At 36.4% G+C, this 23,570-nt stretch overlaps 2 protein-coding genes across 2 annotated transcripts; one reads left to right on the top strand and one right to left on the bottom strand.

Annotated features, from left to right (window-relative positions):
• Positions 1 to 1,944: 1,944 nt before the first annotated feature.
• On the bottom strand, positions 1,945 to 4,573 carry LOTGIDRAFT_162094 (hypothetical protein; the record flags this gene model as incomplete). The annotated part of the gene is made up of 5 exons (XM_009058030.1): positions 1,945 to 2,005; positions 2,280 to 2,342; positions 2,753 to 2,853; positions 3,840 to 3,944; positions 4,256 to 4,573. 5 exons carry the CDS (start codon positions 4,571 to 4,573, stop codon positions 1,945 to 1,947), a joined length of 648 nt encoding a protein of 215 aa, XP_009056278.1.
• A 5,111-nt stretch (positions 4,574 to 9,684) lies between these two features.
• On the top strand, positions 9,685 to 22,591 carry LOTGIDRAFT_162093 (hypothetical protein; the record flags this gene model as incomplete). Its single annotated transcript, XM_009058029.1, has 16 exons — positions 9,685 to 9,742; positions 12,325 to 12,539; positions 12,736 to 12,819; positions 13,033 to 13,135; positions 13,342 to 13,441; positions 13,638 to 13,716; positions 14,957 to 15,040; positions 15,179 to 15,327; positions 15,624 to 15,661; positions 16,282 to 16,426; positions 17,063 to 17,218; positions 17,679 to 17,811; positions 18,351 to 18,473; positions 18,828 to 18,855; positions 19,225 to 19,401; positions 19,581 to 22,591. The coding sequence occupies 16 exons, from the start codon at positions 9,685 to 9,687 to the stop codon at positions 22,589 to 22,591; spliced, it is 4,683 nt and encodes a 1,560-aa protein (XP_009056277.1).
• Between the last annotated feature and the right edge of the window lie 979 nt (positions 22,592 to 23,570).

Here is a 23,570-nt window from a genome sequence, read left to right as displayed (position 1 = left end):
TGTCATATTATCTATATATCGATCTGTATATCATGTAAATATTATATCACTCTGTGAAGAAGGTTATAGTCAAGCAATGACATTTTTTCTCATCTGGATTCAATTCAAAGCGTAAACACGAGGCCCTATAAAATTCCACCTTATCTATTAGTTAGAATTAATATTAAATGATTCTTAACAAGCCAGACTTATTCTGTCCACTATATCCTACACTACTTAAAAAACACTTTTTAATGGGGCCTGGATGTGAAGACATATCTTTACTCTGAATAGTAGAGTGAGTCTGTGATATATCTTTCTTTTTTTTTCTATTTGTGTATCAAAATCTTACACATTGTTATTTTCTGTTAATTTGTATGTGCTTTTCACTTATCAAATTGTGTTCATGTATAGCTTTTAAATTTGTAAGAATTTAGAAAACTTAAATAAAACTGACACTTGTTATGCTGTAAAAACAAAAGCCAAATTTTGTTTACTTTCATCTTGGAGTAATGTCGGTCATTACTCCAAGCTTTCATCAAACCAAAAATTCCATAGCACATTTTGACAATAATTCTCTTTAAGCACTATATGGTGAAACGCATACTAATTTACTCAGTACTGTATACTGATGTTAAAGGGATTGTTAAGGGGTTTTCTACATTTTGTATGTGTATTGGGGACACTGATAGTATCAATTTACATCATTCCAATTTTCAATCAGACATCTGTGGTTCCTCAATTCAACTCAAACTAAGTGTTTGATGATGTCTCTAATCTTTAAGATATGCTACAAAAAAACAAAACATCTATAAAATAAACCAGACCTTTTTGGAATCGTTTGAATTTGGAAATGTTTTCACCATAACATTCAGGTTTATACTGGTGTTATATTTATATCAAAATATGCAATGAAAATTGGCACATTGGTATGCATTTTGATTGTTTTCAAATAGATTAAGGCCTAATGGTGTGTAATATTTGTTCATATTATTTTTTAATTTAGCTTATTTTTTGTAATAAAATTACCATATTGATAACCTTATTTTTATAAGCCCCCATTTTTGTTGTCCATCCACATTTTGTTTGTGAAAAGAAACCTACTTAAAGTATTCTGCGACTTTGTAAATCGTAGCATGTCAAAGAGTCAACCTGACCAAACTTTAGCTCCATTTTCTATTAGCTTTTATTTCTATTATAAATTAGACTAAGACCCACTGCAGATATGACTGCATTAAGCAAGGTGCCAAATTGAATGATCTGCTGAAGTCCGTCCTTCATTGCTTAAATGATCAGGCTTTGAAAATCAAGTGAAATCTGTGGCACTTGAGAACAAATTTTTAAGCAATCCGATATTCACAGATGTGATATTAGTTTCTGGTCAGATTCCAGTAAAATCAGTAAGGTTATATCACAAGGTACGAGTTTTGATTTAGACACTGTTTTATTCATAGCTTCCATTTTGACTATCAAAAAATGCACAGCTATAAGGGATATGTAAGGCTTAGATACTTTGGTGGAAGCACAATACAGTTGCAAGCAGTATTCATGCTTTTATGCACTATAACTTTCTTATAAGAATTAGTATATTAGCATTACTACGCTCACTGGATTTCGTTTGTGATCTCAATTTTGGAACAACTCTGGGTGCATTATATAATACATAATTCCGTGGGTTTTACAGCTGGGTTTCTACAAGCAACGTATATACCGCAGCATACTGCATTATCAGAAGGAGTTGGAAACACCTTGTCCACGTTCAGGATAACAGTACGTCTAACCTTCTCGAATAACAGATCCTGGTGAACCTACAATGATGTCTCTTTTGCGAAATGGAGTCTGGATAAAAGTTCTCTTAGTACTTAAGAAGCCTTTTCAGTATAAATCCCATATCTCGTGGGTTCGACCTTCGCTCCGTCGCGGTCGATATAGAATGTTCGCCGATGACACATATTCGCGTGATGCTCAGGATTCATCATCAATATCTGGAACAACTTGAAAGTCTTCGTGATCTTCCACAGTATCACTGAAATGAAAAGGGAAATCTCGTATCTTTAAGCTTACAGACTTTTTATAGTATTTAAAAACGGAACACAAATCAGTCTCCTCTCTCAAGCAATTTGAAAAAATATGTACACGTATTCTGAACAACAGAAGATGGAATAATATGTCATATGCCTATGGGAAACGGAGAAAGTTTCCCATTACGTTCATGTAGATGGGGACAAATTTATTATGTCTATCGTCCTGCGTTGACATTGAATTTGAATAATAGACTAATAGGATTTAAATTAACTAACCGAGAATGGGCCATACTTGTATAAGTTGAAGAATATTCTGGAAAACTGTTCTGTCTTTGTCTCCTGTAAAATAACCACGTATAGAAAATATTTTCATCAATCAGGCTAACAAGCCCGTATAGCAAGACATGTTCGGAAGTTAGCTCCATTGACTGGCGTTCGGGATCTCAAGACCGCTAGGATCGAACACAAATTAGAACATGGGTGATTTTTTAGTTTCCGAGGTGAACAAAATACAGAGGTTGATAAGATTATTCTCGATGCCGCCAGTTCATGAAAATCTACACTAAAGTTGCTCTCAAATTCTGCTAGTAACAAGGTCAATGTCATCTCAAGGTGACCAGCCTGTATCTGCTAGTAAATAAAACATTTAATTCCATTAATCCGGTTTATCAAAAAGATCATCCTTGGTCAATATGTCAAATATTATCCAGAAAAATGAAAGATTTCGTAGAAACAGAAAGATAGCTTACCTTCTTGCAGCACCAATCTGATAATTAACATGTTGAAATATAGCATCTCTTACAATCCATTTATCTTGTTCTCTATCTAACATTGGATTCAATAGCATCACCTATATAGGATAAACAGTTTTAGAAATTTTATCGAACTCGCTTAAAATTCCTTTTTAGAATGCCTACGAGTTACAAAATGATAAGTGTTTCATAAAACAGTGATAATTTCTCTCATAATATTAACCTATCAGAATCGGGCAAAACCTGTAGATTCTTGAGCGTTTACAAACAAATTGAACACGCAATAATAAAATCAATTGATATATTAATTGAAGGGATTATAAAGAGGTTTTTCTAATCTTTTTATGTATACGGTATCGGAGACACGGATTGCATCAATTTGCACGAATTCTATTTCCAGTCAATCTACTTTTCTTTTCATTATCGCAAAGTCCCTTAGATTAGGCTATAATATATGCTCTGGTCATCATAATACCGGTGACCGGTCCGACTAATAAGTGCAAATAAGCATAAACAAGTGTAAACAATCGCATGTGCAAAACGGTAAATATATGCACAGAAAACATGAAATATATATAATATCGATCGAGCGGAGCGATTGCTCACTATGTGCTTCAAAGAAATCGGCAAAAATGGGGTAAGATTCACATGTTATGAAATTGATGAGGTTTTGAGTATATTGTCAGCAAAACGACAGTCCATGACACTCCTCTGACACATTCAATGATAACTGTCAAGATAAATCCATTGAATTCATTGATGTTCCAAATGCAATGCCGGTTTACAGTCTGATTACAGTAGTTTCGTTAACCTGCTCACACCCCTAACAAAACTACTATACTACACTACAGGTGTTAATCCTTTCCTAATTGCCTGTGAGTGAGATTCTCCCAAGATGTAATTAATAGGTCTTGGCAAACGGCATGAAAGTGATCCAAATCATTGAATTTATGTTGGAAGTAATGAGATGCTCCCATTATAGTCCATGTTATTCATATTTTTGTGCCTGTTTGCTCTTGTTTGAGCTTTTTATGACTAACGCCTCAATTACAATGTATTAACTTAAATATATGATATATCTCACCTGAAGAATTGATTCATCCATTAACTGCCCATATTTTAACGAACTTTCAATATCATCATCTATTCTTATTGTTGCTAAATCAGCTAATATTGATCTAACACAACTCTAAAAGATAACAACAAGATATCATTGATTTATGATTTATTATTGTAGCTCTTCGGATATATAACTGTAAGGCGGTAGTAACAAAACAAGTCGTCGATATCATAATGCGCGCTTTTTCAATTGTGATACTCATATTTAACTGAGTGCCGTCAGTGGCGAAGCCAAAGGGGGGGAGGGGGGGGTTAGGGTTAGGGTTAGGGGGGAGGCAGAGGGGCCAGTCACTTGAAGTCTGAGTGCGCCCTACTATGAAGATGGCTATCATACAAAAATCCTATGTTCAGTTTATGAAAAAACATTTCCAGAATATTTACCGATAAGAAACTCTTAGCTCTTCTTTCATCTAGTGTTCGACTTCTTCGACTAACTGAGGTTACTAAATGTTCACGTGGATAAAAACAAGGTTTAAGTCGACCTAAAAGTGGATAGCTTCGAATGCTATGTAACAAACTGTTTAACACAGAATTGGGTCTTATTCTAGAAATTGGTCTTTCCGAACGTTTAAAAAGTAACTCAGTTTCAAATTCCTGATAGAATAATTCTGGCACTCTCTGATCTGAAACAATATTCCTGTAACTGAAACCACAATCATCAAAAATCATGATGGAATCGGTGCCAGTAATGATGAGCATTGCAACTATGATATGATTTGAAAATAAAATCGTAACGTGGCTAATAACAAGGCAAGGCAAAAGTAAAGCATAAAATTCAATTTTTTTCTATTTTATCAAAGTTGAGGTGTCATATGGCATTCCACATAGAGTTAGTTTCTGTGGGAATTTTACCTGTAAACGATTTTGATTGAGCTGTCAGTAGACAATTCGGCAGCAGGGGAAGTATTTAGCCTAGTGCTAATTAAATCCTACTTGATAATTAGTTCATCAGTCTCTAAGGATTAACTTTCATCTGCATAAAAATATAGCTTAAGCCTAATCTCAACAGATTTATATGATTATGAGCCTGAAGACGAAAATGTTTATTGAGACCTAAAATGTAATTTGCATAGGTCGATCAAATGAGTCCGGGTTAAGCCCTCTTTTGGGATGTTGGGGAGGGGGGGGGGGGGGGGTCTGATTTTTATTCCTTATCAATTAAGCTGGACGCTGCTGGACCTATTTCGCAAACACGTCTCTTCGTCTGTCAACAAAATATACAGTAATTACATCTGGTTTTAATGAAATTAGTGTGCTTATTTGTATTGATTTGATCCTGGACGAATTTTAGATGAGCCTTTGTTAAGTTATTGCCCTTAAATTGGTTAAACAGAACACATTAAATCTACAATTTATGTTATATATTATACTAATCTCGAATGACCTTATGTTATAAAGCATAATATCTTGCGGTTAGTGATGTAATCAAACACTTAGTTTGAGTGGAATTGCAGGAACAACAGACATCAGATTGAAAATTGTAATGGTGCAGAATGATGCTATCAGTGTTCCCGATACACATAAAAAAAATGTATAAAACCTCTTTACAATCCATTTAATAATAAAAATTTATATACAAGCACTTGTCTATGAATGTATGACTGAAACTGAAGATTTCTGGGCGACATGCCGTTTTAAAACAAAGCTTCCAGTGCCAGTGGCCGTATACATGAACTTGCCTGGCAAGTTTTTTAACATGAGAAAAATTTGATTCAGAAGTCAATGCGTTGTGTTTTTAGTAGGCCTAGTGTACTTGGTAGTTTACAGAGTTTAAGAAAATATCAAATTTTCGTATCAATTCTTTCTACTTTTAATCTGTACTGATGTCGATCAAATCTTAAATCTGTACGGAATCGGAAGTTTACATTGAATAGTCTATTATTTGAAGGGGGGTATCTATGTTGTTTATTAATATATTTTCCTCTTTTGCCAACTATCATTTTGGTTACATTATTATAATTTCTTACTAAATATTTCCAATGCTAATTACAAAAATTATTAATCGGAAATGTAGTATAAAAATGCTTTAGAAATAATTGCAGTATTTTTTTTTTACACCCCTCAAGAATGAGACATAATGGTAGAATCCAAACTAGTCAATAATGACAACTTGGCAGAAACAATCGAATAGAAGAAAATCTTGGATATATTTGAATGAAATAATTAATAAGAACGGTACCAAAGTGTGTTTTTGAAAGGCAAAGATAACATACGATATTGGTCAGATATTATGGTGTACTGTCACTCAATTTTCTGCGAGAAAAAGAGCCACTGTTCGATCACTGTACAGTTTGATAATTTCAGTTCTCACTTTTCTTATCATTTCTATGTGAATGAAAATGTTTCTGAAATAGTGGTCGAGTAGTAAAGTGCACTGTAAAAGTCATATTTATGCCATGGCATGGAAATTACATTAATGTTCTAAATAATGCCAAGAAATTTCAAATCAATTGAATTATAAAGTTGATTGGAAATGGAATTGGATACTTATTTTGATCAAGTTGAAGGCCCTGCTTCAAGTTTGTAGTCTCCTTCAGTGTAAAAATCTGTTGTATTTAGAGAAAACTTCATTTATCTTAAACATAAATTAAACACAAAAGTTTTCAATTAAATTTTTTCATTTAATAAATTTTAGGTCCCTGTCTTTAAACAAGTTCAACAACAAGACTTCAAATGAGTTAATAAAGTACCGGTAACCATTATTTTGAGACTAAGCCCACCAAAATTTAATACATCTACTAAAGAAATGGGGAAGAAAGATAACAAAAATGCTTTGAATTCCTCTCCAATGGAAAATCATCGAAGGCAAATGGGTATGTTCTCTACTTTTGGGTTTCTGAAATGACACATGATGAAAATTAATGTGCATTTCAATTGTTGAAAGTTTTTTCACCAAAGGGTATGTAAAGAGTGATTAGTGCCTCATCAAACACTAAGTTGTAGTGGAATTGCAGGAACCACAGATGTCTGATTGAAAATTGGAATTGTGCAAATTGATACTATCAGTGTCTCCAATACACATAAAAAATTTAGAAAACCTTTCTTCAATCCCCCCGATATTTGCCTGTATATTTCATAATTTTATATTGAAATTTAATATAGGAAAACAAGAGATGAAAAGAGCAAAAAAAGAGAACAAAATTATTAAGAAAAATATAGAGAAGAAACGTTCAGCCATGACTATACAGGTATCATATTCTTTCTTAGGTATAAATCAGTAGTCTAATTACATATTCATTATCTGTCCTCTTAAAGTTAGTTGCATGTTGCATTAGTGTCATAACAAAGTACAGTTCTTTGAAGATATGAACGTATTTTCCAAGTAAAATTTTAGCAAAGCCAATCAGTAAAATAGTTCATAGCTCAGCATCAAAATTTGAGCCTTCAAATCTATGTGTCCAGAATTTTCTGATTTGAAAGTTAAAAAGACAGTCCTCTCTTGTTGGGACACAGCCATATATAGAAAAGACATCTATCTATATTTTTGAAGGAATTATTTTTTTGTACATTTCTAGTACTTCTGAAGACTATTTACATATTTTCAAGACTCAAAGTAACCCCCCAATATGGCGCATCTGTTCCTTTAAACAGCAATCATGGATGGCAAGTGGAGTCACCCAATGAAGAAACATCTAAAAAGTGCATTTTAAACACATTGGTCAAACATGTATTTTTTTTATCATTTCAAATATGTAAAAATTAATTTCACAATGTTTTTTTTTCAGGAAATTATTTTGGTTGTTGGAGCATTAATAGGTGTTTTAGCTGGAATATATTTTTTATTTGCCTATCAAATGGGAACACAATGGAGACCAAGTTCAGAGAAAGAGGGATTATAGTGCAATTATGTGTTTTATTATTCGTTTGTTTTGTTTGTTTCATTTATGGTGCATAAGTACAACGAATGTGTATTTGTATGGATAGAAAATCCATAATAAGTCATTTTTAGAAAAGCTTATTATTATTTTAAGAAAATATTTGATAATCAATTCCCGAAAGAAGAGAATCTGAATTTTGGAATTGAAGTGATCTGTTTGATATAATATACCTAGAACAAAAAGATAAGCGCCACCAGAGTTTGAACCATTGTTTCGCAAATGAATGCAATTCACAATCATACTTGATAACAGAGATATATATTTTGGGACCTAATGTTGAAAACAATATGTATTTGTAAAAAAATCAACAACAGGAAGTGGATGATCGTACATTATATTGTCTTTATAGCCCCAAATGCAAAGTATCTGTTTTTCATCAGTCTTTGAATGTCCTGTTGAGGAATTAGCTGCCACTCCTGATGCAATGCTGCATCCAACTCTGTTACAGTTTGCACAGGAGGATCTCTACGGACATACAGGACGTCCCAGATTATACTGAAATAAGTTAGTGGCGCTTAACTTATTGTTCCACGTATATATGTATTAGCAACAGTTATGGCACTAGATTAGAAGAGTTCTGAACAGGTTTTGTCTGTTCCAATTCTGCCCCCAATTCAACGGTATGAAAGCAGATATGTCACATTCCATATTTTTCTATCTATTTCTTTCTGTGCCATTTCTGTATCTACAATTTTTTTTTGGCACTTATTCTGAACTTATTTAACATTCTGTCAAATCGGTAAATCCTGAATGTGTTAGAAAGTTAATGAGGTACTTAAAATGATCTCATTTGTGGGAGTAATCCTAATGATCTGTATATAAATGTTATTTGCAAATAACTTTATCAAAAACATGTCCGCATGGGATTCATTTTGACTTATGATATAGATAAAATATAACAATTAATCAGTCTAGCACAGCCATTAACCCCCCAAAATATGTCAGTGTTTATGGTTTGAATTTTGAGTCATTGTTTATGTTATTTGTTTGGTATTATTGGTACATGTATGGCAATAGACTGTGCCTTATTAAATATTTTAATTTATTGTTTGTCATAATTCTGATTATTGTAAATGAATGAATCACATAATTGTTGATTGTAAATCATTGGATTCGATTTTTATATACATTTTAAATTAGATGTGCCTTGTTAAATACAAAAGAGTAACTAGAACTGTGAACAGCTCCAACCGTGGCATGAGACCTTATCTTATGGCTTTTAGACCTTTTGGAACTTTTAGCCTGTTTCAACCCCGATGCTTTTAGAGAACAAGAAATTAAATGTCTCGGGTATCTGGTAATTAAAAGTATATAACTAGAGGCAAAGTCCCACAAAAAAAAAAAGAATTGACATTTCGATAACAATTACACTTCAGATATGTCGCCTCAAAATTATCAATTTGGAAAGAAAAATACTGGTGATATCAGTGTGTGGGAAAACTAAAACTAAAGACGGGTACGTGTACGATCGTAGGTAGGGATTATCAACTACTTTTCTTACTTGATTGGACTAATGAAGACGGGCAACGCCATGTCATGTACGATGAGGGAACGTTTGCCAGGACAGCGGCATTTATCTTTTCTTTTCCGATTTTATAGAAAAACAAATCCAATGCATAACAGCGACACACCCTGTTTTATGTCCAAAAAAACTTCCTCATTCCTCATTCAAAACCTTATCCTGTATCAAATAAAACACATTGGTATTCGTATGTTTGTAGCTTTATAAAAGATAGACACACCTGTAATCAAATTTCCTAATCGTTGAAAGGGAAAGTCCCTTTTCTTTCATTCTATTTTTGATGGATAACATGCTAACTGAAAAAATTTGAGATTTTTCACTTTATGTTGTATACAAGAATATTAGTGCCCCAGCTTGTGCGATATTCCTAACAAATGGTTTCCAGACGCTTTATCGAAAACAATAAAAAAATGGTTTGGATATTACGATTCGTGTTGTTGTTATCTTTTTTTCTGACAGTGACTACAGGTAAGTCCATGGTGAACATGAACTGAACATGGGATGAACTGAAATGAACATGGGATGAACGAGCCTTGATCATATCTAAGATTTTGACTCAAGTGGTTCGCACAATCAAGGCCAAATAAAGAACTATGGAGATACAATGACAACCTTCAAGTAGTATTTTTAGTACTGATGAAGATTTTATTTACAAATTAGTACTTTACAGGATAGTTTAACTGTTTCAAGTTTGATTGAAATTTTTATGATTAATTCCTATACATTTTTTTTTAACGAATTATATATTTAACAATGAATACTGATTTTTTAAAGAAGAGATTAAAGGGAGAGATTCGCCATTTTCCGGGGGTGATTTGGGTCTTGAAAATATGTAAATAGTCTTCAGAAGTAATAGAAATGCAATGTCGCATAATTCCTTCAAAATTACCTCAAACTAGGAATTCTACTATCTATTTCTATAATGTCTTATCTTTATATTACTGATTAGTTTAGCGGAACAATTCACGTTTCTGAATCTGTCACTTTATGTAACTAAAATTGGTGAAATATCAAAAACGAATATTGAATGGCCTACGAATATATAATATATGGCCTCAAAATAAAAAACCAAATTGCCTCATAGACCAATATTTTAAGCCAGTTAATGGAGCATTTAACTGGAATATATATTTTTTTCTTGCTCAAAATGATTAAAACTATATACTATACCACTAGTAAGATATCTTGCCAGGCAAGGTAATATACGCCCAATGGCAGCTTTGATTTAAAAAAAAAATTATATTTGGCAGTACAGTAACAATCACCAGTGTGAAATATTCAAACCTTCAGTCGTAGCCTACACTTCTTTTGAACTTTTTGAGGTGATACTTCACAATATTACCAAGTTTTGTGAAAATCGGGCAAGAATTTTAGTGTTTATTTTTAATTTTCAATAAGGTGCACCCTTGATGATAATAAACAATTCTACAAATTTTCGTCTAAATCCGTCAAGAATAGGCCAATATAGGCTCCACATTTCTTGTGAGCGTATAAAATGCATATTTTAAGATATTTTCAGGTATAATATACGACGATTTGTATAGTGAAAAAATTGCATAATGCCCCTTTAAGTTTGTGTCATTCAATATGTTTGTTATAGCCGCCAATGATCAGTTCAATTTTCATCTAATCCCGTCGAGCAGGATATCATATAATGTCGCATCACCATGAATCAATATACTTCAACTAGTTTCAGAAACAGCTCATTGTCACCATCAAGTCCATGTGTGTCAAGAATTATCCGCGTTTGAATGTTAAAAATAAGACTACGACGGGCACACATGTAATACTACGCGCAAAATTTTCCTATTTACACAGTGCTTTTTAAATAGATTGATAATTCTTATGCCTTTGCTACACCTTTTTATACCTTTTTTAAATGGGGAGGGGGGGGGGGGGCGTATATTGCCGTCATCCATTTCCGTCCGTCCGTCCACCCGTCCTCGTAACACTCTAGAAGGTGCAATTCTTGACGAAACTTGGTATGACTGTTTGTAATCACCCGAGGATGAACCCTATTGAAAATCAGACAAATCGAAAAATATTCAGTATGAGTTATTGCCCTTGTTCGTAAACATTCAAGAAGGCGCAATTATTCTTGAGGGATTTTGATGAAACTTGGTATGAGTATAAGTAATCACCCAAGGATGAACCCTATTGAAAATCAGAAAAATCGAAAAATAACTAGTATGAGTTATTGTCCTTGTTCTTGATAATGCGTTCAATTTTTAGCACGTAAGCACTCTATATATAGAAGGCACAATTCTTGACGGATTTTGACGAAACATGATGTGAGTGTTTGTAATCACCCAATGATGAACCTTGTTTAAAATCTGAAAAATCGAAAAATATTTCGTATGAGTTATTGCCTTTGTTCTCGAAAACGCGTTCAATTTTTAGCTCGTAAACGTTATTAGAAGGTTCAATTATTGACAGATTTTGACAAAACTTTGTGAGTGTTTGTAATCACCTAAGGATGGACCCAATTATAAATCTGAAATTTTGAAAAATATATTTAGTATGAGTTATTGAACTTGTTCTTAAAAACGCGTTCAAGTTTTAGCCTGTAAACACCCTAGAAGGCCCAATTCTTGGCAGTTTTTGATGAAACCTGGTAATATTATTCAATATCGCCTTAAAAGGTTCAAAAGAAGTGTAGGGCTGAATGTTGAATATTTCTTACTAGTGATTGTTACTGTTCTGCCAAATATTTTTTTATTCAAAATCAAAGCTGCCAGTGGGCGTATATTACCTTACCTGGCGAGCTATCTTATGTAACAATGTGGCCGGTTGATTAAACACAATAATGACATGGGGATATTTGTCTTAAATCATAAGAATGCTATGTTGCTGTAGCAATAACAAATAAAAAATCATAATGGATCAAGATGACAATACATGTACAAGTATATATGTTTCCAGTACTTTTAAAAATTTAATCCTCAAACAGAAATTTCATTTTCACAATTTTACAGAAAAAAAACAAGAGTGAGTCTTTTGTTTAAAATGTATTTATAAGAAATGAATTGTCAGTGTCATTTCTATTTCAGAAGCGTCCACGCAAGTTACTATAGAACTCCTCGTCGAAGATGGTACTAAAGAAACAAATTCTTCATGGAGTACCCTGGCCAAAATGCCGAGTAATCTTGTATTCCGCATACGACGAGATCATGAAGTGGCTGTATTGCGTTTAAGGAAGATACCTCTTCTGAAAACAATTGCCTATAAGGAAGGTGAAATCTATCCTTTAACTCATTCCAGAGAGGTAATATAATAATATAACGTATAATTCCGATTATTAGACGCATATATAGATAATTTACTTTCAAAACTTACTGGCAATATTTACCATCAAATTTACCATGAAATTAAAATCACAAATGGGGGCCTCGATACACGAGTGTAAGGCGCACTCAGTCCAAATTCAATAGCTTCAAAGTACCAAATTCAATATATTTCAGGATAAAGCCAGTTATGTCGACTACAGTACCAAAGCTGTTCTTTTAGTAACAAGATCTTCATATTCGTCCAGTAATTATACTATAGTGAGCATTCCGTCCATTATACCGTAACAGCATAAGGTCAAAAGGCCATAAAAAAAGAGCTTTGTGCCTTTCTGTATTTTTTGCAATCTTACGCTCTCGGAGCGTCAACACGAAATGTGCTATACTTCATATAGATATCGCAAGTATTGAATCTCCTGTTTTTTAATGATCACGAAACAACTTTTATATAAGGCATTCCTGAATGTTTTTCAGGAGGGGCATTTCCAAATTGGTTTGCGGTTGGTGCACATAGAACCTACTTCAGAAACAGTCCATGAAATAATTCGACAAGAGACTTTGATACAAAGATTTCAAGGTAACAATTATTCTAATAAGGGAGATAGTGTTTATCAGTTCACTCTCGATGTTTCTCTCATGAGAGAACCTAGGTGTCCATCCCGAAGGTCTCAAATCAAGCCTAAACAGTTACTTGCTGATACATTTTTTTTTGTGGAAAATTACGGACATTTTTTTTTTTCCTTTTTTTTTGCAACGGTACTTAAAGTGTTTATTCTTTTTCAGATATGTACGAAGAACACAAGGCACATCATAGACACAAAAGATCACTGAGAGTCTACATTGTGGAAACCTGTCTTATAGCGGATTATCAAGCCTTTTCTAAGTACACACTCTTATTTTTCATGAATAAAAACAAAACGTTCTTCCAAATAGCAATCCATAAATCAATAACCCATAAGAAGTCGATCCACAAAACATCAACCAGTAAAGTAAAAATCTGATATAAATACAGGAGCTTTTCTTTCATGTTCTTTCTGTTTGTGGATCCACAAGTCATCCAATTAATTTACGATTTTCAGTTTCTTGGAGAGAAATAACAACGATTCAGTCAAAGCTGAGGCCGACATGAGGAATCACTATGCTTTTATAGCGGAGCAGGTACGTGTTCACATTGCGATCGATGATTTTGCATAATAGATAGATATTAAATAATGTTTACGTCATTCTCCTAATTAAATTCATCACCACCATCTTCCTCCTCCTTTTTACCCTCCTTCTCTTGCTCAGCCCCCTTACCCCCTCTTGTTTTTCTACTTCCTGATTCTCCTCCCTCCCTTCTTTTCCTCTCCCTCCTCTTCCAGACCCACTCCTTACCACGTCTTCTTCCTCAACTTCCTCCTCGGCTTCCCACTTATTTCCTTCTTCCATTTAAAGATCCAGCGACAGTTGGAAATCGAAAAAGAGAAGGCTGATACAGCTGTCGAGGCAAAATTCCCCTCACTGCACATTGCATGGTGTTGACGGTAAGACTCTTCCTCCCCCACCAGACCCCCCCCTCGTCTTCCCGAACCTCCTCCGACTCGTCTTCCTCAATTTCATTCTCCTCCTCCTATTCTTCCCCAACTTCCCCCTCCTCCTCTTCTTCCTCCTCCTCCATCAGACCCCCTCCTTACCTCCTCCCCATCTTCTTGCTCAACTTCCTCCTTCCCCTCCAGACCTCCTCTTCCTCAACATCCTCCTCCCCGTCTTCCCGAACCTCCTCCGACTCGTCTTCCTCAACTTCATTCTCCTCCTCCCATTCTTCCCCAACTTCCCCCTCCTTCTCTTCTTCCTCCTCCTCCATCAGACCACCTCCTTACCTCCTCCCCATCTTCTTGCTCAACTTCCTCCTTCCCCTCCAGACCTCCTCTTCCTCAACATCCTCCTCCCCGTCTTTCTAGACTTCCTCCTCCTCTTCCCCCATCTTCCTCCCCTTCGCCCAGAGCCCCTCCGTACCCCTTCTTCATCCTCCTTCCGTCTTTTTCATCTTCCTCCTCCTTTTCCAGCAACCTCTTTACCTCCTAAACTTCCTCCTGCTACAGACCCTCTCCTTACTTGATCCCCGTCTTCCTCTCTCCTCAACTTCCTCCTCTTCGTCGTCGCCGTCCTCCTCCACCTTCTCTTCCTCCCCTCCTATTTCTCAACTTCATCCTCCTCCAACAGACCCCCTATTTTCCTCCTTTTCTTCTTCCTTCTCCTCCTCCAAACTAGCTCCTTACCTCCTCTTATTTCTCAAAACCCCCCTTCTCTTCCTCCCCTTCGTCGTCGCCGTCCTGCTCTCTTTTCACCAGGATAACCTTTCAAATCATCCTCCTTGTAATCCAATTACCAGTTTACTTATAATTTTGTTTATCTGCAGATGAAGGTTCGGTTTCACCATATCAATGAGGTGGACGGGACAATTGCCTTTAACATTGTTTATTCCGGTCTCATCATTATAGAGGTAACTATTAAAATATTACGTGATATCAATACCGTCAATATTACGCCATGTAGTATACAATGAAGGGATCTTGATTGTGCAGGAAACATGGTCTCGAAATATATCAGCCTAATCCTTCTTTAACACTGCCTTTTTCAGACCAGAGCCGACTCCTCGTACACCGAACCCTTTAAAGAGGGTAATAAGGTTGACGTTGACGCGGCACTCAACGCAACTCAATTCTGGATGGAATCACCTCCGCCTGGTATCGTACTTCCATCAAGCGACCACTACATGTTCTTCACTGGGTAAGTCGGTATGCTGCTTGCAACGTTGTGGACCCGACCACTTTACAACGGACGGTCAAAAGTACCCCTTGCTTATCAACTGTCCACGGAACTGTCCGCATAGAAGAGGGGTATGGATAATCTCTTTTCCAAGGGTATTCTCGTCGTAGATTCTTTACCATACGGAACGCCTGGTTTCATTTTTCGACTCGTTCCGTAAATGATTAATGGAGTAAGATTTGTACTCGCTACGAAAATGTCTTTATGAAGTACCAAATTTACAATAATTTGAATATATGAATGATGTTCAATTTCAGATACAACCTAGCCAAAAATGGAAGCGACGGAAATTTAGGTAGGGTTCAATATATCCGATATTTCGCCATCATACAGTCAATGTGTGAGCCAATGTGTGCTGCGTGGCGATATTCGAAACGAAGACATAGTTACAACTTTTGTTGTACCGACTGACGTATGAAACTAAATAAAAGAAACAGAATGAGAAAAGTCTGCCATGTGGAGTGCAATGATGGAAATATAATCGGTGATATAATCCAACTCTGTACATCTTTTCAACTGTCGATTGTTTAACATGCCCAAGCCCGAGGCAAACGTGTTCCACGCTTGTTAATCCAGCTGAATAAGGCTAATCTTAAATTTCCCAAACCGTAATCGATACTGCCGTTAGAAACACTCCAAACGGCTTTTTAGGCATGGACAATCATGCTAGAGAATACAGTGACCATGATTGAGAGACCCAAATAGCGAATTCAACAACTTAAGTTCACAAGGATACTTTTATCCAACTGCTGCTAACCTCTTGGCATTGATCTTTCTTAGAATACCTTTACAGCTGGGTCGAATGGAATAGCGAGGATGATTCAAGGTTTTCAAATGCCGTAAAGTTTATGTAAAGTAATTTTCCCAAAATGTGACTTAAATCAAACTTCAATAAAACTCTTGTTTTTGTTACAGGAATTGCCTATACCAAGATTATGTGCATAGCAGATTCCTATGTGTTCAGGGGTACAAATGTTCGGATGAAGGGAAGTACGTCTGTAGTAGAAGACCAGCAAGGCGCTAGGACGGCCATCATTGGTGCTCATGAAATGGGCCATGCGTAAGTACTTTTTCAAGCAATTCTCTACCGTTTCCATAAACAAATTCGACCTCGGTAATGAATTGATCGATTTCCTGTGACGTCCTAGGAGGGCCACTTTACTTTACTGATGTCTTACCACTTGCCACGTGATTTTAAAGGTACTGTAAAAAGGTTTTCTAAATTTGTATGTGTATCGGAGGCACTGATAGCCACAATTGGCACCATTTCAGTTTTTAATCAGACGTCTGTGGTTCCTTTATTCCACAAAAACCAATCGTTTTATGACGTCACTTATCGTCATTAAATGATATATGATTAGTAATGTCATAAAACGCTCAGTTTTAGTAGAATTTCAGGAACCACAGACCATCTGATTAAAAATTGTAGAGGTGCTGTTGGTGTGCATTTGAACTGCCAATTTCGAGCCAAAACAGGCAATTATATAATACCGCCAAAAAATGGTTACCATTCAAAAGTCTGCGTCCCAAAGAAAAGTGCTTTGCGACACATAGGTTGCGAACCAAGGCTCTAACATATGGTTATATGTATAACTATAAGTATATTCCTTTGAATTTTTGATCAACAGATTTGTTTTGTCTTGTGTCTAGCTTCGTTTGATCCCTTTATTTTGTTACAGTGTAATTCATTTTGTAGATTAAGTGCCTTACACGACACAACCGTTGGATGCAATGATGCAGATAAGTACATCATGGCAACATCCATTAGCTCGATTACAGACTCAGAAATGGCCAGGCGTCCATGGCAATTTTCTGCCTGCTCTGTTAGAGATATAAAAGATTTTGTGGAAAGGTTGGTACAACTGAGGAACTAACGCGTAAAGATGTTTACAAAACAGGTTTAGAGTCTCACTCGTAAATAATCAACGTAGAAACCCCGCACCCCTCCCTCCCCACTTAAGCGAAATCCTTCTTTCAGAAGTTAGTAAATGTAGTGATATGGTTGGATTGTATGTTTGCGAATACAGCCATTAAGAGTCCTCGACAGAAAGAATGTAGACATTATGCCTAAATGGCTATGAATGACTATTTACTACGTACAATCCAATCAAGTCGCCGCGTTTCGTAATATACAAGAAAGGCGGAAAGGTATAAGAAGAAGTTCGCAATGCCTTGATATTGTGAAGATATCTGACAGAATGACGAAATTAAATTTAGTAACGTTAAGTCTTGCAATCCGTAATACTGGAATTATTTTCCCTAATTTTACATGAAGGGTCCACATTAGCCAACTCTTAGTTCATAATTTTCAGAGCCGACGTGGACTGTCTGGATGATAACCGCTACGGGAATGGTGTAGTAACAACAACTGAAACAGCTGGTCAGTATTACGATAAGGACACTCAATGTAAAATGCTAAAAGGTGAAGATTCGAGATTTTGCGACGTGAGTAATTCAGGGGCCATAAAATATTTGGATCTAAATATCAGTATCATTTAGGTTTTTCAACTGCAAATGGCACGGTTCCTAGCACAAAATGACTAATTGCGACTTCTCTGCCCATTGTTTTCTCAGGGTGACCTATCCGCATAACGTAACCTGAGATTGCCATAATCTGTGGGGTGTGACTTTAGATGTTCGGATAATGCCTTATCTGCATGGCATTAGAGTGTGTGACTGTAGTGACCGAGTTGCCTCATATGCAACATTGCATTTGGTGGGCCTTAACCACGTAAAGTACTGTCTCTAAATTGTGAGGACTTATAACTGCTGTGTCCGCACGGTGTGAGTTTTGTGCGCGAGAGCGTCAGATGTGCTTGATGTAACTAACTTTAGAGTGTCTTTTCCCAAATGGATGAATTTAAAGTTTGTCTGACTTTAGAGTGACTTCTCTGCATAACGTTTCTTTAGATTGTGTTATCCTAATGGTTTTACTTCAGAGTTTTCAACAACGCATTATGATTTTAGCATGTATTTCTTTTCAGAGATTGAAATTGTATCAAAATGACACGGACAAAATGTGTTACCTTGCCTATTGTTTGAATGAAGGAGGAAATACGTGTGGCCCTGTCGAGTTTATGGAGTACTCAACTTGCGATACGAACAAGGTCTGTAGATATATTTCTTGAACTATTGATTGTGGACGTCTCCGAATGTTACGTCAGAATTATTCTGTACATACAGATCTTAGTCTTTATCATGTAAAAGATTTGGCTTAAAATTTCAATTGTCCATGGCAATTTTAGATTTGAACTTCTGACACTCTGTTTGTCTACAATCAAATTGTGTCAAAAGAGAACATGAGCGAGAACAATCATCGTACTAACCAATAGTCGTGTCAATAGATCTTGATCGAGCTTAGCACTTATCACAAGATTTCCACATGTACGAATGTAGTTATACGCCCCTCCATCCTGCAAAGCTATTCCTTAGACGACATAGATTTGGTTCTTCCATTTCAGTGGTGTTACAAAGGCTTGTGCATTAACGGTAAGTTTTCTTGGTTGGGCTTGCACAATTTTAGACTTTTATAGAAATAGACCATAGAAAGACTTCATTAAATCGGCAGACTGACTAGTAGGCCTGATATCTACAATCATACTTAAGGTCAGGCGCTGTAATGAAGCACTTTGTAACCTAGCATGGAAATTGTTTTCAGGATCCAGCAATCGATAATAGAAAAAAATAGTTGAAACCCATCGGGCAAGTGAACTCTCCGATTAGAATACCTATATTGATGAACTCAGTCGCAGAGTGGTGTTCAAGGGCTCTGATACAGTACGCATACCTTGGCTCGTTATATACACCCGCCACAGTAGTTATTATTGTAAAGCTAACGGAATGTTACATGTTTTTCAGCCAGCAACTCAGCGCCAATCTTTGTAAATGTACCAACGTCGCCCGTACAAGTGGCATCTAATGCACAAGGCGTTATCTACACGGCAGAGACATTTGATGTTGATGGTGATACGTTAACTTTGCATATCACCTACGACCCGTCAAACGTTTCGTCCTATTTCACCTTCGATGCGACTCGTGAGTTCAAATTTACATACTTGTCACAATGGTCATCAATATCTAAATTTTAAAAATATTCTTGCATAGAAAGCGTCCATTAGTCACATTTTTCCAGTAATTTTTTTTTATATATTGTCATTTATTTATATCAATTAAATATTCATTTCAACTTTCAAATACATCATTTTTTTTTTCAGCAAAGAAGTTTTCAGTGCGGGCAGGATACGACTTAGCTGAACTAAGCAACTTTAGTTTGATCATGTCCGTTGATGACGGGTTATTGTTGTCAATACCAGTTAACGTAGATTTTGAGATCACCGAAAAAGAAACAACAACTGAGCTATCAACTACCGAGCCAGAAACAACAATCGAGCAAGAAACAACTACTGAGCTAGAAACAACCACTGCGCAAGAAACAACTACTGCGCAAGAAACAACTACTGTGCTAGAAACAACTACTGAGCAAGAAACAACAACTGAGCAAGAAACAACAACTGATGAAGAAACAACAACTGAGCCAGAAACAACAACTGGTGTCGAAACAACAACCACCGAGCAATCAACAACTATTGAGCCAGAAACAACAACCGAGCAAGAAACAACAACTGAGCAATCAACAACTATCGAGCTAGAAACAGCTACTGAGCTAGAAACAACTACTGAGCAAGAAACAACTACTGAGCAATCAACAACTACTGAGCAAGAAACAACAACCGAGCTAGAAACAACTACTGAACAAGAAACAACTACTGAGCTAGAAACAACTACTGAGCAAGAAACAACTACTGAACAAGAAACAACTACTGAGCAAGAAACAACTACTGAGCAAGAAACAACAACTGGGGTAGAAACAACCACTGAGCATGAAACGACTACTGAGCTAGAAACAACTACTGAGCGAGAAACAACTTTCGAGCCACAAACAACTAGCGAGCCACAAACAACTACTGAGCAAGAAACAACAACTGAGCAAGAAACAACTATCGAGCCAGAAACAACAAGTGATGTAGAAACAACTACTGGGCAAGAAACAACAACTGATGTAGAAACAACAACTGAGCAAGACACAACTATCGAGCCAGAAACAACAACTGGTGTCGAAACAACAACTACCGAGCAATCAACAACTATTGAGCCAGAAACAACAACCGAGCAAGAGACAACTATCGAGCTAGAAACAACTACTGAGCTAGAAAAAACTACTGAGCTAGAAACAACTACTGAGCAAGAAACAACTACTGAGCAAGAAACAACAACCGAGCTAGAAACAACTACTGAACAAGAAACAACTACTGAGCAAGAAACAACAACTGGGGTAGAAACAACCACTGAGCATGAAACGACTACTGAGCTAGAAACAACTATCGAGCCAGAAACAACTACTGAGCAAGAAACAACAACTGAGCAAGAAACAACTATCGAGCCAGAAACAACTATCGAGCCAGAAACAACTACTGGGCAAGAAACAACAACTGATGTAGAAACAACAACTGGGCAAGAAACAACTATCGAGCCAGAAACAACAACTGGTGTCGAAACAACAACTACCGAGCAATCAACAACTATTGAGCCAGAAACAACAACCGAGCAAGAGACAACTATCGAGCAATCAACAACTACTGAGCAAGAAACAATAACTGGGCTAGAAACAACTACTGAGCATGAAACGACTACTGGGCTAGAAGCAACTACTGAGGAAGAAACAACAACTGGTGTAGAAACAACAACTGAGCATGAAACAACTATTGAGCCAGAAATAACTATTGAGCCAGAAACAACTACTAAGCAAGAAACAACAACCGAGCTAGAAACAACTACTGAACAAGAAACAACTACTGGGCAAGAAACAACTACTGAGCAAGAAACAACTACTGAGCAAGAAACAACAACTGGACTAGAAACAACCACTGAGCATGAAACGACTACTGAACTAGAAACGACTACTGATCTAGAGACAACTACTGAGCAAGAAACAACTTCTGGGCTAGAAACAACTACTGAGCAAGAAACAACTACTTGGCTAGAAACAACAACTCAGCAAGGAACAACTACTGAGCAAGAAGCAACTACTGAGCAAGAAACAACTACTGAGCAAGAAACAACAACTGATGTAGAAACAACAACTGAGCAAGAAACAACTACTGAGCTAGAAACAACAACCGAAGAAGAAACAACAACTGAGCAAGAAACAATTACTGAGCAAGAAACAACAACTGATGTAGAAACAACAACTGAGCAAGAAACAACTACTGGTGTCGAAACAACAACTACCGATCAATCAACAACTATTGAGCCAGAAACAACAACCGAGCAAGAAACAACTATCGAGCTAGAAACAACTACAGAGCCAGAAACAACAACTTGGCTAGAAACAACCACTGAGCATGAAACGACTACTGAGCCAGAAACGACTACTGAGCAAGAAACAACTACTGGACTAGAAACAACTACTGAGCAAGAAACAACTACTGGTCTAGAAACAACAACCAAGCAAGAAACAACAACTGGTGTAGAAACAACAACTGAGCAAGAAACAACTATCGAGCCAGAAACAACAACTAGTGTCGAAACAACTACCGAGCAATCAACAACTATTGAGCCAGAAACAACAACCGAGCAAGAAACAACAACTGAGCAAGAAACAACTATCGAGCTAGAAACAACTACTGAACAAGAAACAACTACTGGGCTCGAAACAACCACTGAACAAGAAACAACTACTGAACAAGAAACAACAACCGAACAAAAAACAATAACTGAGGAAGAAACAACCACTGAACAAGAAACAACTACTGAACAAGAAACAACTACTGAACAAGAAACAACAACCGAACAAATAACAATAGCTGAGGAAGAAACAACCACTGAACAAGAAACAACTACTGAACAAGAAGCAACAACTGAGCAAGAAACAACTACTGAGCAAGAAACAAGTACTGAACAAGAAACAATAACTGAGCAAGAAACGACAACTACCGGGAAAGCATCTTGGGCTGGGGCAATATCAGCAATCACTGCAGTGGCTGCTTTTATACCACTAATTCTTATCTTAGTATTATTTGTGGTGTGTAGGAAAACTAAAACTAAAGACGGGTACGTATTCAATCGCTCCAACATGTCTGCACTTGATTGGGCTAATGAAGACGGACATCGCCATGTCATATACGAATTTTGCCAGGGCGGTTTATTGTTCCATTTGAATGACTAGACGCCTTTTCCATGCCATTTCAGACCTGCATCGCTGTCAAGGGCATGAACTGAGATCGCAGATGTGACACAAAATCAATGAAAGATTGCATGTGTATGTCAATATGAGGAACGTCAAAATATGAAAAGAATCTCAATGTGTGACTATTTGCATTTTTAAAAAACTGCTTGTTATAATTTCAGATCAACTGACGACATTCGATCTACTGGTAGACAATCTTTACCGATATCCTACTACCCCAGGTAAGTTGTCCAGGGTGCTTGTTGTCAAAAACATCACAAATTTAGAATAATCGTAAATAAAAATTGTAAGGACTTTCATTGGTTGATTTTATTCCAAAATCGAATTATAAGTAATCAAATAGAATACAAGATTAGTAACTTTCAACTAACCAAAACCATGAGTGTTAATATCTTCACAATGTCAAGTACAATAAACTCGCCTGATTTTTTATCTTGTAAAAAACTTCGCCTGATACCTTGACTGCAATAGCCATCTTTCGCGGTTTAAGATGTTGTGTTACAGACTGTACAATTTGAAGATCCTTCCTCGTTTTAGAATAGCACCAGGGCAAGCTTATGTCACTGCCCTGGCATAAATTCTCTCATTGAGTAAGGCTAACCTAAACAGTTAACCCAATCAAGAGCGGAATAGTAGGACGTAAAACTTCTTTTCATTTTTTTTTTCAGATATAACTACGACTCGGGGAGATCTATAGTGTCTGGAGTAAATCCATTATCATATCCATAATCAATTAGAGTGCACGGTAGTAACCAGAAACATCTTCACAATGCCAAGATATTACCTTCTTACTTATACTTTGACTGCAAAAGCCACCTTTCTTGTGCGGAATACAGTGATTTAATTGGATTTTACTCCAGGGAACACAGCCAATCAGAGCGCTCAACATAATCATTATTTAGGACGAGGACTCTGATTGGCTGTCTTCGCTTACGTACAATCCAATCAAATTGTGGCA

This window comes from Lottia gigantea (assembly GCF_000327385.1).
Source record: "Lottia gigantea unplaced genomic scaffold LOTGIsca_32, whole genome shotgun sequence".
NCBI lineage: Eukaryota > Metazoa > Mollusca > Gastropoda > Lottiidae > Lottia > Lottia gigantea.
The sequence above is the reverse complement of the archived record's forward strand: the minus strand, read 5'-3'. Positions and strand labels throughout refer to the sequence as shown.